The sequence below is a fragment of the Camarhynchus parvulus genome, chromosome 9, assembly GCF_901933205.1.
Source record: "Camarhynchus parvulus chromosome 9, STF_HiC, whole genome shotgun sequence".
Classification (NCBI taxonomy): Eukaryota; Metazoa; Chordata; class Aves; order Passeriformes; family Thraupidae; genus Camarhynchus; species Camarhynchus parvulus.
This window is the reverse complement of record NC_044579.1, coordinates 10138052-10153829: the sequence shown is the minus strand read 5'-3', so window position 1 is coordinate 10153829 and position 15778 is coordinate 10138052. Positions and strand designations below refer to the sequence as shown.

At 44.0% G+C, this 15778-nt stretch overlaps 1 protein-coding gene across 11 annotated transcripts in view; it reads right to left on the bottom strand.

Annotated features, from left to right (window-relative positions):
• The window catches only part of LPP (LIM domain containing preferred translocation partner in lipoma), a 318899-nt gene that overhangs the window by 138583 nt on the left and 164538 nt on the right, over positions 1-15778 (bottom strand). For all 11 annotated transcript variants that reach the window (XM_030954778.1, XM_030954777.1, XM_030954781.1 and 8 more), the window contains one exon: positions 12171-12293. In XM_030954778.1, coding sequence (XP_030810638.1) covers positions 12171-12293 — 123 coding nt within the window. The remainder of the gene's footprint in view (positions 1-12170; positions 12294-15778) is intronic.

The window sequence follows — 15778 nt, the reverse complement described above, 5'->3', positions numbered from 1 at the left end:
AGGAAAGCCCCTTCAGGACTCAAGCTGCTATTTTACATCAAGAGACATTTTTAGCCTGTAATTTTATCTCTTCCATCTCTCCCCATTGCTTGAAATTAAAATAAACATGGACCAGGGCCTAGGATTTTATTTTATCTGTCACATATTGCTATCATTAAACACACTTGAAACGAGTGGGTTTAGTTCAAATAAAACTGTCTCTTCCCTCTCCCTTTCTCAGCTCAACAAACATAAAATAGGAAACTGCACTCCAATATATTCAAGAAGCAACACACGTTACATCATGAGTAGATGATCCATCTGGCAAGCTGACATGGTAATAAGTTTGCTTAATTGTCAGGTCAGGCATATTACAGACCCAGTCTGTCAGTCCTTTTATTACAGCTCTGTCTGTACTGGGGAATTTCAACCTCCTCACACTCCGTATGTGTAGACGTGGAATGCGTTCATATGGTACGAGGACATATGCATGGACACATATATGAAGTGTCACTCAGAACAAGAAGATTAAATTAAAAAAGGAAATGCTGAAGTCAAATAGCTCTTAGCAGCTGTATACATTTCAGTCTGGAATAATCACCCAAAGAAAGCAATGAGATATTTACATTTAATTTATTGGAAACTGGGCTGGCGAAAGCAATGATTATAGGGGATAATCCAGCACTGCCTCATAAGGAAGACTGCCAGAGATCCTGAGATGTTCCCTCCATTTATACTTTTTAAGCGATCAGCCCATCGTTTTGTTTTTGGCTCCATGCAACTCCAATCATGCAGACAGTCTCCTGAGATTGTCCATATGTCCTCCTGAGAAATCACTGAGTACATTCAACAAATAATTGAGTTCATCAAATGGATGCTTTGCCTTTAAAAAGCCCACAAAACAAAACAAAAGCCACCTTTTTCCTTCTTTGCCTTTGTGCCTTACCACACCTCCTTCTCTCCATTAATGAGCTCAATTCTGAAACTATTTTATTTACAGGAAGGCTTTAAGGTGTTCTGAAATACGATTTGTAGGAAAGATGCCAAATACAAATTGTATTTTCTAGACCTGCCTGCATTTGTGATTTTACATGAGCACGCACACATATGTTCAATATCCAAACAGCAGGTGTTCCCTGAAGTTTTATTGCCATTAGTTAGAAATGACCACATTACTCAACAAAGTCAAAGCCAAGTCTTGTCAAAGGCAAGTCTTGCCAAAAAGTCTGATGATTTCCAGTATTAAACAGTCCTGCTTTGGGGTGTTGGCTCTGGCTCTTCCAGATATCTCCAAAACCCAACAGTGATCTACATTTACCCGAAAGAACCACTTAACAATCCATCCTCTGTGTGGTATCTCCACAGCTTTTCTCAGGAAGCAGAGAGTGCTGTCTCGAGCGCGGTAGAAGCTGTCACTGGGGCCTCATAAAACACCGTGATCTTTGTGGTAACCCTTTCCCACAGCCAGATCCCTTGTCTTGCACTTTGGACAAGAGCTGCGGATGCAGATTCCAGTCAAAATCTTTCCAGAAAAAGATTAAATACAATTCAAAACAATATCTGTATTATCTCTCTGCTGAACTACACAGTGCTCAAAAAGTCCAGCTGAAGTGGTTTTTCTACCACTTTTTAGGAGCGTAAAAGGACCTTAGTCACACAGATATTCCATGTAATGCACAGCTGATCTTTCTGCAAACCAGCACAGTAATCAACCCCAACATCTTCTCCTTCCCTCTTGATAATCACAGCATGAAGCTGCATGTGCATCCTGGCTTTCTGCTGGATGGAAAGAGAACTGTGCCTCCCATCTTTCTTGATTTCTTCTTGGATCACAAGTTAATGGTTTGGGAAGACAGCATCAGAATTGCCTGAGACTCCATGATGACTGATACACAAGATGGCAATTCTTCATGGTTCTGAGCTGCCTGGGACAGGAATGGGTTCTCATTGACACCTTACAAATCACTCCAGAGGGGATAAGGTACTCAGCCTCTTGTCAAACCAGAGAGAAATACCGTGCTACTTATGGCAAGACAGCAAAGTCTCTGACCTGGCTTATGCTGGCAAATCAGGTGAGATGATTGCAACAATCCTGCCTGTGAAGCACATAATGCCATGAGAACTGCACAACCTGCCCTTGCTCTTACTGTACTCATGCACACAAAACTACTTCCTTCCAAGTGAAGAATTCATTGTAAGTCTCAAAATATTTTGTTTGGGCAGGGAGGAATCAGTATCAGACTGCAAACATTGGCAGAAGTATTTATAACTGCTTCAAAATTTCCTTTTTCTGGCCAGGTCCTTTTTTTTTGTTTAGTTTTCCTTTTTAAACCTGTGGGGGAAAACAGTAATACCCATTGGACCAACACATGATTGATTTCCCATAGAAACAGCAGTTAGACAGAGTGCTCACTTTCAGCAGTGAAGCAGCATGTTAGTTTTATCTTACTGTAATATTTTTTTCATTTCATCCTCTTTTACATACTCATAGAAGTTTCCTATTCACTACTGAAACACCATATGGTGATAATATATGCTAACACAGGCACAGTGACACAGTCCACAAGTCTGCTATTGAGCAAAAGTTGACAACATAAGGCTGAGAGAATTGTAAGTGCTTCCAAGCCACAATAAGTACGTCACCTAATTGCATTTTACTGTGATGCAAAGAAGTCTGAGTCAAGGAAAGAACTTCCCTGCAATGAAACTGTAACAGCCTGGAGTAATTCACAGTTACTTGAAGAGCTAGAGCAAGGATCTATCAATTCATGGCTTTCAGATAGAGGCTAGATGTGGGTTGGGGGTTTTTTTTAGCAGCTTTAATATACAGAAGGAGACAATGCATTTCAGCATCACAGTCATCTCTCAAAAGGTTCCAGACAGGAAGGCCAAAGGCAATCAATAAGAGAAAATATAGGCACTGCTTCTCAAACCATTCACAGATGCCTCTGCCTCTTATTTTAATGAACTAGGTTTTGAACTGGAACATCTTGGAACAATCCTGAGATATATTCAGGCTACAAATGCATCAGGTTTATTTACACACTGGTAGGAGACTCTGATGTAGAAACTGCAGGGTCAACTCTTACTTTCCTGTGGACCTCTAGGTCCTTACAGGTGACCCTACCTGAAATGAGGCTGTGAATACACCTAATCTGCCTCTGGAATGGCCAGCAAAGGCTCCTGGGAGAGGTCCTCCCTTCTGGCAGGGCAGACCCTCGAAAAACAGACCACAGAGAACAAGATGGACAACAGTGAGTGACAACACTATCCCAGAATGTGACTGATATCTGTCCAAAGCTCTGTTTTACAATGAGCTGCAAGGTCTCTCTCTGCCTCAGCTCTCCATCTGCAGAACAAAAGAACCAAACTTCTCCCACCCCAGGGCACAACAAGGATGAACACATGGAAAGTTGCAAGCACTCGCACAAACAGGCAAGGACAAGGACAAACTCACAAAGGCCATGCTTTAAATGCCAGGGCTTCCCAGTGTGTTTAAGCCTTCACCTTTCAAACTGTATTTAGAAACTACCACTGCAGAAGGCAGCTGCCCTCCTCTTCTAAAGAGAACAATTCCACAGAAACTCCCATCAACAGCATCTATACCTGCCCTGCAATGGTCTCTGGATAGATTCCAACAATCTGAAGGCATACCAAGGTAATGCCCTCCTTGCTGGGAGCATGATGCATGAACCACATTGTCACTCCCATTTTGGTGGAAATGGCCTGGGGAATACGCCCAGCAGAGCCCACAGTGGGAGCAGGGTCCTAAGTGATGTATTGCCATGCAGGTGTTTCTGCAAGTTGCTGTGCTGTTCCCTTGGCGCTGAACTATTTCCTTTCCCTAGCAGGGAGGGAAACGCAGCTGGTTCCTCCTGTGCACAGAAGAGAAAAACACAACACAAAAGGAACAGAAACCAGAGAGAGCAGAGCAAAGGAAGCCTGATTTCCTATGGACTTGTGTCTTGCATCTTGAGCGGACTCTGACCCTTCCTGTTCTCATCTGTTACCTCTCCTGACTGCCCCTCCACTTTCCTTCTCCCCCTAGTATTAGCCTTGGCATTTGTCTGTGTGTGTCAGCCAAACAATCCATGTTCTAGGTCAGAGATCCTGGTTACAGCACAGTCTGGAAGAGCAAAAGTTCAAGTTGCCTGCAGGACACGCAGCAAGCTTGGCACTCACTGTGCACGTGTGCAGCGGGGCCACCCCATGGGCCAAGCAAGGACAGCCAGGGTGGCCCCGCTGCACACCCTGCAGCTCCCCAAGACAGGGATCTCAGGGATCCCCAGCCACAGAGTTCTTCACACAGATACCCCTCCCACAGACCCACTCAAAAGAGGTCACAGAAATCAAACCATATGTGGGGAGCAGCCAACTGCTGGACACCAGTAGGTGCTCAGTAGGAAGAATTAATCAACTGTGCTTTCATTTCAAAATGCTCCAGTTACTTCCTTGGCAGGCACTGGGCAGAAGAGTGGCTGTCACACGTGGGGAAATCAACCCCACAGCCAAGACCTCTTTAAATCTTTCTGACAGGGGGCGTTCTCACACACGCTCTGCCCACCCATTCCAATGGGGTATGAGATGAGGATAAATCCATGACAGGGCGCCCATGGTGTGGACTCAGCTCCTCTGGTGACTCAGGCACAAACCAAGTCATCTGATCTCCCAGTGCCTGGGTTCCTCCCCTGCCCATGAGACAGCCAGTGTACTTCCCCATCTCACAAGGCTGCTGCCATGGTGGTGAATCCGATGCTGCTGAAGCACTTGGATGCATTGACCCATGCCAGAACACGAGCAGAGGCTGCATCCCAACAAAACACAGGTTCCTGCCCCAGAGGCAGCTGCTCTTTGCTGGCTGGACACACGGACAGCTCATGAAGCGCACCGCAGCCCTTTGAGGAGAGCGCCAAACTACAGCGAGTGCCAAAATGCAAGGATGGGGAAATGATGACAGGCTTCCTGAGATGATGGCTTACAGCAGCACGGTCCCATTGTGGGGAAAAAGATAGAAAACAAAACATAACAATAGGTAGAAGGCCTTGAAAAGCTGTAGAGAATAAGAACTCTGATCTCAACCACTCACAGCAAAACAATCACAAATGCAGAATGAGAAAAAGACCAAATTATGCAGTACTATTTGCTTTTTATCACTGTTCCCAAAGTAAATGTTTATCTTTATCCATATACAAATTTGAGATGCCTGCACAGATTTTAAAGTCCAGTACATCCAACACTAGTCGTCATCTAAAGCTTTAGCCAAACACGTAGGCAGAAAACCAAAATGGATGCAGAAAAAGAGAAGGGGAAAAATGGAAAATAAAACCTCACTGATATTTCTGTGAACTTGGCAATTTATCAGAAAAAGAAACAGCAGGAGTAGTGCTGATTTATTTTCACTCTGATGATAGTACAAGAGGAAGAAATAATACCCTGCAAAGGTCACTCTTATCCTGTTCATCTGTGACAGGCTGATAATCCGGGATCTCAGAAAACTTTCTTTAAAAATCTTCACGGACATGCTCTTATCAAAAGGATTAAGGTTTAATACATACCAGCAGATGCAACCGATTCAGGCATCTGCTAATCAGAGCAGCATCAGTTACTGCACGCACTGGCTGGAGCTGATGACTGCAGGAAGGTTTCCCTTCTTATAGGGAAAGACCAAATCCAAACAGACATTAAATCATCTCTTGGCTATGCCTCCCAACTCACACGTTCATGGCTGAGCATCCCTGTCCTGTGCACGCTCCTGCCTGCAGACATGTCAGGGATGGCAGGACAGATGTGCTGCATTAGCACAGCCAGCGCACCCACAGTGGTCCTCCCAGAAAACTCCAACCCAGGGACCACCTCAAATGCCACCCACATGGGATGGGAATGCCACTCTGCCCTTGGAGAGGGGAACCGCAGCAGGAAGCGTTTCTGGATGTAGGGGCTTTGCACTTTGAGTGCAGGGAGGAACCTACAGAAATTGCTCCAGATGGGACGCTTCCTTTCCTACTTACAGTAATCCACCCGGATTTTGCAGACAGCACAAAGCCGGCGTGCTGCAGCCAGAAGCAGGAGCACAGCTCTCAGAGGTGACCCCATCTACAGAACAGCCCATGCAATTCCTGATGTCCATGACTATGGCAAAAGAGTCACAGCCCACTGAGAAGAGCGACAGTCAGCACCCTACAGTGAGTCTGCACAGCCCATCTGATGCTGCTACAAGGGCTGGAGCTCACCAGCCCAATGCCAGCTTGGGCACACTGCTGTGACCCACTGTCATCCAAGTCAGCAAAACAGCAGCACTCACAGCCTTCAGGAAAAAGCAGTGAGGGGCACAAGAGCTCTGGAGTAGCTAGGATGGTCCTACTAAAAGGTCATCAACCCTTCAGGATGGACAGCGGATGCTTCTCAGTTTCAGCAGATGAGCCTACTTCCAATGAGCCCCTTTGTCCTACAACAAAGAGATTCAAACACCTACAAAGCCCAAAATGCACAGACTTCAAACAAACCAATACAAAGAGCCCTTTGCCATTGGGAAAGCACTGCCTGGCTACTGTGCTATGCTGCTGGACACTAAAGACTCTTTGGCAAAGCTGTGCAGATGCCCAGCAGTTAGATGTGCTCAGACCAGCAGAATGAGGCCAGAAAACTTTTATTTACCTCAAATATCATATGTGAAGATGGCAGAAGTTAAGCCATCCATTTCAGCCCAAACTAAACATGTGAAAAAGCCATATCCCCCTGAGTCCCATAACTGAGGAACCATAAAACTCTCTGTCACATAAATGCTACAGGAAGGAGGAATTCATTCTGAACCCACCAAATCAATCTCAATCTGCTTGTACACTTAAATTTTCTTTCTTAAAAGAAATAAATACATTCCTGCCAAAAACTGGAGTTTGGTAACATACCCTGTGGACTGCCCTTCTAAAATCCTTTTGGTGCAAACCAACCCAAGCAGCCAGGCTCAGGCAAGTACCAGGAACAATGAAACCAACTCTGAGCCTGGACTAGCAAATTTGCACAGACTGTTTTGAGTTCAGATTCAGTGATCTGTTTTTCACAGAGCCTCACAGCTCAAACCAAGAGCAAACATAAGGATCTTTCTCAAAGCTTGAGGAATGTGCTTCCCCTTGCTGGATTGGAAGCTTTAATCATGGCTGGAGACACAGCTCTGCATAAACCAAGATAAAACACCTGACCTCTCAGCCATGCATTCCTGACACAGCTATAAGTGGGGCACTACAATTAGAAATTCACAGGGAAGAGACCTCCTAGGAGTCTTCAGCAACACTTCAACATTTTGCTTTGGTTTGCCATTGTAGAGCTGAAACTGTTCAATCCTGTCCCACCACTCTGCAAGAAAATATGTCCATTGCCTTTTCTCTGCTTTTACTATCCCCAAATGGTTATCAAAAGAAGTGACAGGATAACCACCAACATTGTCAAACATTTAAATCCCTTTTAAATTCCAGTCATTACAAGACATTATTTCTCAGTTTGCTTGAAACTTAATGAAAATGTATCACCGATTTTTTGAACTTAATTTTCTTTACATTTTTATTGTTCTGTAGCTCACATTGAGAATGAGCCTCTTTTCCTTCAAAACAGTGCTCATTTTGGCTTAAAGTGTTGGATAGCGACAGGTGTCTAGTACTGGGGGCAATGACACAGAGGCAGGGACACAGCCATGAATCCTTAGAAATCTTGCCTAACTCTGCCTTCATGTTCCCCACCTGTTTGCTCAACCACATCACCCAAAGGCCTTCAACCCAGACCAAGGTTCCACATTGCTACATGCCATACACATGGGGAGTAAGAGGCAAATCACATTGAAGAGGTTGCCAAGCTACAGGGACAGAGGAGATTTTGAGAGGAAGGAGAGGGGAAACACTACATTCAAGGTCATTTAGCACAGCAGTGGTTGCTGGGAATGAAACAGGTCTCCAGAGTGCCAGCCCAGTTCCCTCTGGATCAGGCTGCCTCCGGGAGCTGTACAAAAGCAGATTTCATCTTGGCCACGGTGCATGGTCAAACAAGATATTTTTGCTATTTAAGTACTTCACAAATATTGGCCATAGAGCATCTGCTTTTAGAAAAACATTAAATACCATCAGACCAGGTACATCTTATTACCTGGTACAGCTCCCACAAAGTGTTATTTTGCCAAACAGACATTCTGTTGGAAATTCAGGATAAAACTCAAGAAGTTTTGGAAGGTAGGTGTCCAATTCCAGACAAAGCAATCATCATTCAATACATAATTCACAGCAGGGACAAAGAATCCTGAGCTTACGTGTGCTGCTATTTCCAGTATTTCATTTTCACAGTCTCTGCTGGAAGCCCTTTTTCCAGAGTCACAAAGTTTCCTTGTTTTTTAGAAAATGCAAACATTTGTTTTATGGGCTCAAATTTGGCATGTTTGGTTTGGGGTGTTTTTGGGTTTTTTTGTTAAGGTCTTGCTGCACTGATCTCTTATGCACGGATTAAGCAGAATGGATAAAAACTGGGGAAAATACCCTTTAATAGAGGAGTCAGATAAACACAGCAGTCACTAGGCCTCTACTTAGGGGGTTCACACAATTTATGACTTGCCCCAACTCCCATCCATGAAAATTATGCACCTAATATCTTGTCTTTTACTAATGCCTCCTTTTACTAATGAAAGATACAGTGGGTTCTCTGCCTCCGAACTTTCCAATGAGTTACTGCAATTTAGAAGGTGTGATATGTACACGGAAGCACACTGTAACTACATAAGAGCAGCTCTGTACTGTACTCATCACACTAGTACTCCCAAACTGCACCAAACGAGAGGAAAAAATTAATTAGATTTTTTTCATAGTGCATCTGCAGTTCTTCCAACAACACCTGAGGCAAGTTAAACCTCTGCAGTCATGGCAATTTTGAGATCACCTTGGTCATCTTGTCCATTTCAATTTACTGTACCAAAGGGCTAGAACGGGTCATGCTGGTGAAGGTCATAGAGATCCTTTCTAAAACTTCAGTTCTAAATGAATTCTTTAACTACAATCTCTCCTACACCACCTCACATGACAGAAAACATCCTTAGATGCTGCTCTGTTGAGGCTAAAGATGATGATTTAGTCTTGTAATTTCCTGTGCTTTTAGGTATGTGCAATTTTGAAAGGAAAAAACTTGCATTTAATCATTTCTGACTGATTCTATGATTCAGTCAGAGAGACTTTTGCTCGCAAGACATGGACTCAGCCCAGGTCACCTTTCTTACCTACCCAGCTGCCTAGAATTAGGCAGGACCACAAGGTACCCGGAGATCACTGCTGACCACAGGCATCCAAACTCTCTCCCTGCCTTCTGTTAATGGTGATCAGTTTCAGCTCATGGCAGTGTCCTTGTCACCAGCCCAGCACACAAAAATGTTACCAGAGCAACACCCAGGGAAGCCATACAGAGATGGTGCAGAGATTCACACTCACCCACGTCCTCAACAGCAAGGGCTAAGGGACAATATCTGGGGTTAATGTTGGCTCATCCTTTCTGAGAAATATTACACCCCTCTGTGTCAGGGGCACCCCTGGTGCAGTGTGTGTCTTTGCAATCTTGAACCCTTACCAAGGATCAAAAGAGCTTCCCTTTGTGTGAATTCATGCCAATGGGCAGCGCATGTTAAATAAACTGCTTGTCATTACCCTGCTATCACTCCTGCTCCAGTGAGAGAGGACTATATTATGATTTATCTTACGTTGCTTTAAAACTGTCCTGAAGATAACATGAAAAAGAAATGTAACAATAAAATTTCTCTTATTCCAGAACAGGAGTATCCCCAAGGGCAAGGTATTCCTATAAAATTATTATAATGCTTTAACCACGTAAGCACAACTGAAAACGTCTTCTCTGAAAACAAGTTGTAGCTCTTTTTTCCTATCTGCAGCCATTATCCTGATAAATTTGGGAAGGTCAGCTAAGGTGTAATCCAATAAATGTGCTGATGTTCTGAGTAAGTACCTTACAATTTGCAGCCTAATCTATTATCCTACTATAAGACCATCAAATGACTCACCAGTTTTAATACCTAGTACAGATCAAACAAAGGAAAATATCAAAGCTTTACGTTCTAGTTCCACCTTTCAAGGACTTGTCTGAGTACTCTTTAATTACAGCAGATGATACATCCAACCCTGGCATTTTCGTTCTCTAACAGCTCTAGTAAGAAGCTGCTGTAGCAGTACTTTTCACAGGACATCATTACGTTAACCAAGAGATGCTGAGAAGTCAGATAGACTGAACAAATCAAGTTGGGATTTGATCCCAGAGATGGAGTTCAGCTTCTTCTGCCCACCAGGCCACACAGTGGGAGCCTCACCATCCAGGTGTTCCCGGGAGCAGGTGACAAGTCTGCAGAGGCCTCACCAGAGTTGTGGCAGAAAGCCATGGGAACAAGGATACGCATGAATGGGAATGAGCACATCATCTTGGAGGGCGATAAACTTTGGAAGTCAGATCAAGTCCCAAACTTGGGCTATGACTTCAAATCCTCCAAACTCAAACACAGCTGCAGAAGTTTGCATTTGGACACTGCGACTGGACACAGAGATTTTTAAATTCTTTTCTTTTAATGATAAAGGTGTAAAATAAAAGTGAAAAAACAACCTACTCAGAGAACCCCAGATCCCAAAGGAAGAAGCATCAGGAAACAGTCAGCAGCACTGTCAGCAAACTGTAGATGCTCCATGAAATGGGTACAGAAGTTACATGTCCCCACAAAGATGTCAGAGCTGACTATGGGCATTGCTGAGGAAAATGGGGAGCACAAATTTCTTTCACCCAACGCATAGCAGGGTTTTGAGTCTGTAAAGCATTCCCCAGTAACAGTGTGCACTACTGGTGTGTGTTTGGCCCATGCAAACAAGCTGAACATGGGTTATTCACCACAGTGCCTCAGCAAAACTCATCTCATTTATCACAACAACAGAAACCCACTGGGAAAAGGGCTGAATTGTATCTGGTTTACATTGTTGATCTTTTTGACTGACTAACTCAAATTAGATTTTTTTTTCAAGGACAAGTCTGTAAGTTTATGCAATTAACTGTGCACATGCCACTAAAATTAAAGCTGAGTTTATAGGGAGGTGCCTGCAGAAAGGATGGAAACCCAGAGCCTCTGTGTGCAGGGGGACACTTTCAAAAGAGCACAAATCTGATTTTGCTCTGCTTTTGCTCCATTTGCAGACTTGAAGAACAGCAAATCTAAAGAGACTCAGATCACTACTTTAGTTCTGCTCCAAAGGTATCACTTCTCAGTTACTTAAAAGAAATGGAGCAATGAAAACAACCAAAAAAACAAACCAAAGAGAAGGTTTGTATGGATAATGAATGTGCACCCATCACTGACCTATCCCTTCGATACTTTTGACTTTTGGGGCTTTACCAAGAGAAATACAACATACGTCTAGCTGTATACACCCTACAGACACACACACATGTAAGAAATGAGACCAGTCATGAGACTAGGAAGGAAAGACAAGGCACAAACATATCTAGGATGATTTTATGAGATCACAAGAATTGCCCTTTTAAAAGTGCCACTGGTGTGTCACCACTTCCTCTGATAAATAGATGACATCTCACCAGAACTTAAATAGCTCCACTCAAGCACTACCTAGATGAGTGACAAAAATTAGCCAAGTCACTGTCACCCCTGCAGTCCTTGTCTAGACACAGCAGAGAAGTGAGAATTCCAGTCTGCCTTGCTGGGCTACAGCCACCCTGACAGCTGAGCTCTGATCCAAGCCACTTCATGAGATGGGGATATCTGGATCCTTCTGGCAGCCCGACAGACAAAAGTTAACAGAACAGAAAAACAAGAAAATAAAAGCACAAAAGTCCTTGTGAACCGAGAAGGTTTTAATTCACAAGTCATTGTTGGTTGAAAGTTGAGGCAAATGAAATGCCATTTTTTGCAAGTATTTTTCTAACAATCTCTGTGGCAATCTGACAATCGGGATCAGAGGCCCTTTGCTCAGAGGTGCGGCAGCTTTTGAGCCAGTGCCCCCTCAGAGCAGCTGCGCCCTTCTCCCCATTGACAGCCACATCTGGATGCTATCAGGAGGAACTGGCTGGCCTTCTCACAACAAATACCAAGCACTTAGCAAATTGACTCCAGAAGTCGATGCTGGCCCCTTTCCCACTCTGTGTTTACGCAACGTGCAACTAACCTGTTGAGTCCGAGGTTTGTATGGAGAGCTGCTCTCCAGGTCGGCCAGGATGCTGGTCAGAGAGTCAATTTCTGCATCTAAACTGCACCGCCTCTCCTCAAGGGTCTTGCCACCAGGATTCACCTTAAAGAAGAAAGAAAAGTTCCAGTTATTCCAACCACTTGGCCTGGCACATGGTTTCTTACTGTCCTCATGGAGCTGCACCCATGCCCAGCAATAACTCTTGGGTTGCAGGGACAAACATGCTGAAATCCTATAGCTCCCTCCAGAACTAACAGCAAGCCTCCATCTCACAGGCATTTATGCTGCTTTGGGGCTTTTCTTCATGTATTTGCCACAAGGGTCCCATTGTGTAAAACTGACTTGGAGGATTAGCAATTCAGAAATCTGCTCCTGAGCTGAAGAGGCAGGACAATCCCCACACCGTAAGATGGAGAAGATGTGTTATAAAAGGATACCTGTCTGGAAGGACAAAGCTGGGGACAGGCTTGGAGCACCTGGATCCCAAGAGCATCCCAGGCAAAACACAAACAGAACAGAGCTACAAACCACAGCAGCCAGTGACTGGCCACTACTCTTATTTTAAATCAATTCTTGGTATGTGTACCTGTCTGATTCAACGCTTCTTCACAAATTTCATGTCAAAAATGAGCTCCTTCAAGGAGGAATGAAAAAGTTCAATCCCTTTCTAGCAGATTGAAGGTGAAGGGTGGTGATTTGCAACAAGCAGTCACAAAATAACATAAGTAAGGTCCTTGTGAAAAGGCTTTTATACAAGAAAGCCCGTGCCCAGAGCAAATGCCAACATGAAGCCAAGGACTCTAATTCAATACATTTTTCTTTCTTTCTGCTTTCAAAACAACCCAGTCCCATTCGTACCCAGGCTGGTAGGGACGCTCATTTGGAAGTGAAGAGATGTGAATTTTCACCACCACTGCCCACCTCAAAAAGTAAAACCCAGAACTCTGTACCACAGCAGAGCATGTGACCCTCAACCCACTGTTTAAGGGCAGCACGGCAATCCCTGTTAGAATAAGCATTTTTAAAGAGGACTCATTCACATGCTTTGTTTTTGATGAATCAACCTAGTCCCAAACCTCCAGGAAGGACCTTTGTGCTGTACAGCCCAACCCAACAGTGGGACCTCTCAACAGGACACAAAGGAGGTGAAGGCTAGGAAACATCCTCCTCAATGTTTCCAGTGCTTTGGGAACTAGGCAACCCCACTAGGAATGGGAAATTTAAGAAAACCAGCTGAGGATCCGTGCCATGGACAAAGTAGGTGCTAGGGGCTAGCCCCACTGAGTCAGGCCACCACCAGGGCATGCACAGAAACCAAAGTTCTTGAGTCAGTTGAACTATTACACTGAAAGTCTTTTCTCAACCTGAGCTATTTGTCTTCTGTTCTTCCATGTCTTACTTGTCTGCAAATTCCCTGGGCAGGACAGAGTCTCTCTGCAGACATGCAACTACAGAGTTTGGTGCAGAAGAGCTCATTCAGAGCTGGACAATGTCAGTAATAAAAATACTAAAGAATTACCTAACAACTCACCTAATTTCAACTGCAAAAACTGTTCAGACCATACTAGCACCTTCTCACAGACAATCCAGCTCTGTTTGCCTTCACTCTCACCAAGTTACTTCAATTTTCCAAGCCAAAAGCTTGCCTTTTCCTTTGGCTCAGTGGCTGTTCCAGATAGTTTTCATTTAAATTTCATTTTAGGAGCAGTTGATCATTACCTGTTTTAAAGAACTCCGCAGTCATCAATCTGACACATGAATGGCAAGTTGGTCAAAGAGAGACAGGCTATGCAAAGTAGGCAGCTTCTGATCTGCCAAACTTATACATGCTGGGGCATCCACTAGTACCTAATGATTATTAAATCTTATTGGATTACAATATATTTGGCTTGACTAATAAGAAAATGGAAGCTCCAGTGTGGCTTATGCAAGAACACACCATTTAAAACGCTGAGAGTCAGGTTAGAAAATACTTACAAACTCGACTCTTCTTGCCTATTTTTATTATAGAGCCAAAGTTTTTCCATCCAAACCATTGTTCAAAAAAATAAATATTTTTCACAGGAATTAGCCCAGACCATTACTCCTGGATAACTGCAGGCACCTGGATTTTTAAATCTGCAGAAGTGCAACTTCTTTTCCACTTCATGGCTCTTGTTTGGTTTTTCTTCATCTTCCAGTTTTTGGCCTATAACTGCCACAGGCTTCTCAGACAGAAAATCTGTGATTGCTCCAATCCAGAAAATTTTGAAGTTAAGCAGCCAAAAGTCAGCCTGGAAAGGAGAGGGGAGATGCAAAAGGCATCCAAGGCCCCAACATATGAGGAGATAAATCAAGCCAATGGTTGACCCAGGAATAACACTAGAGTCCACACAGGACCTGCTTGGTACCCCGACCCTGGAGAGAAGGGATGGTGGCAGATGAGATCAGCCAATTTCATTTCTGCTTCTTAGCATTTCTGGGCCATATTATTCCCAGGTTCTCATTCCCCAGAACAATTATGCAATAGCTGACTAGCAAATGCTGCAGAACAAGTTATAAGGTTGTAAAAGTTAAATGTCCTTAGGAAACCTAGAAAAATAAAATAAAACAGCACAGAAGCATCTCTATTGATTCCGGGCTCTGATTTACTTATTCAATTAAAACATAATCAACATAGATTAAGAGCCTAACTCTAAAATGCAGGAACATAATGCAGTGCAACAGTGCCAACAAATGACACTACCAATGTATGCCAGAGCTTACTGGGGTAGAAATGGACTTTAAAGACATTTAAGAAATGGTAACCCTCACAGGTTTCTGGTTGCTTTTTCTTCCCCATCCCGACAAATCTTGAATTTTCTCTCTCCCTACAGTGCTCAATATTCAACCGAAGGATTTGCTGCATGGGCAAACCAGAGCATTTGCAACACCACCTTCAGCAAGAGAGGGTTAAGTTATTCCTCTTCCCATGCTCTTTGTCATGACATTCCTGTAAAAGTTTTATGATATTGTTCTGGAACAAAACCCGAGCTCCAGGTCCCAAGGCACAACAGGTTCACACAGACGCGGCTCTGCTCCCAGGAGCCTGGGCTGGTTAAGCTCAGAGCCCCGCAGATACAAACACCGGAACCAGAGGGAACTGCTAATTCTATTTCTGTCTGGATTTATGGCATTGTTGCAGACATGTCATTTTTGCGCCCCCTCTTCCAGCCAGTAGAATATGGAAAAATGGGTTTAAAAAGAAAAAGGATGCTATCTTTGGCTCAGCCAACGTGAGTTCGACAAAAAGCAAACGTAAGCCAACCCAGTCCAAAAAATTACTCATGCCAGAGACTATCCACTCACGTGAACTTCTGCAACGCCTACACTCCTATCCCCTGGCTCAGTCTCTGCTCTGAGTCAAAAGAGAGAAAAACAGCAGAGAGCTTCACTGCTTGGTTTGCTTGTCTGCCCCTGAATTCCTGGTGTGCAGCTCTGATGGTAATCCACTCCTGAGCCCCATCAACCCACTCTGCTCTGATGAAAATTTGCTTTACTTTTGCTAATCCTACAAGCCAACAGCAGTCAGTGCCACAGGCCCCCCACACCACTCCAAGGAACATTCA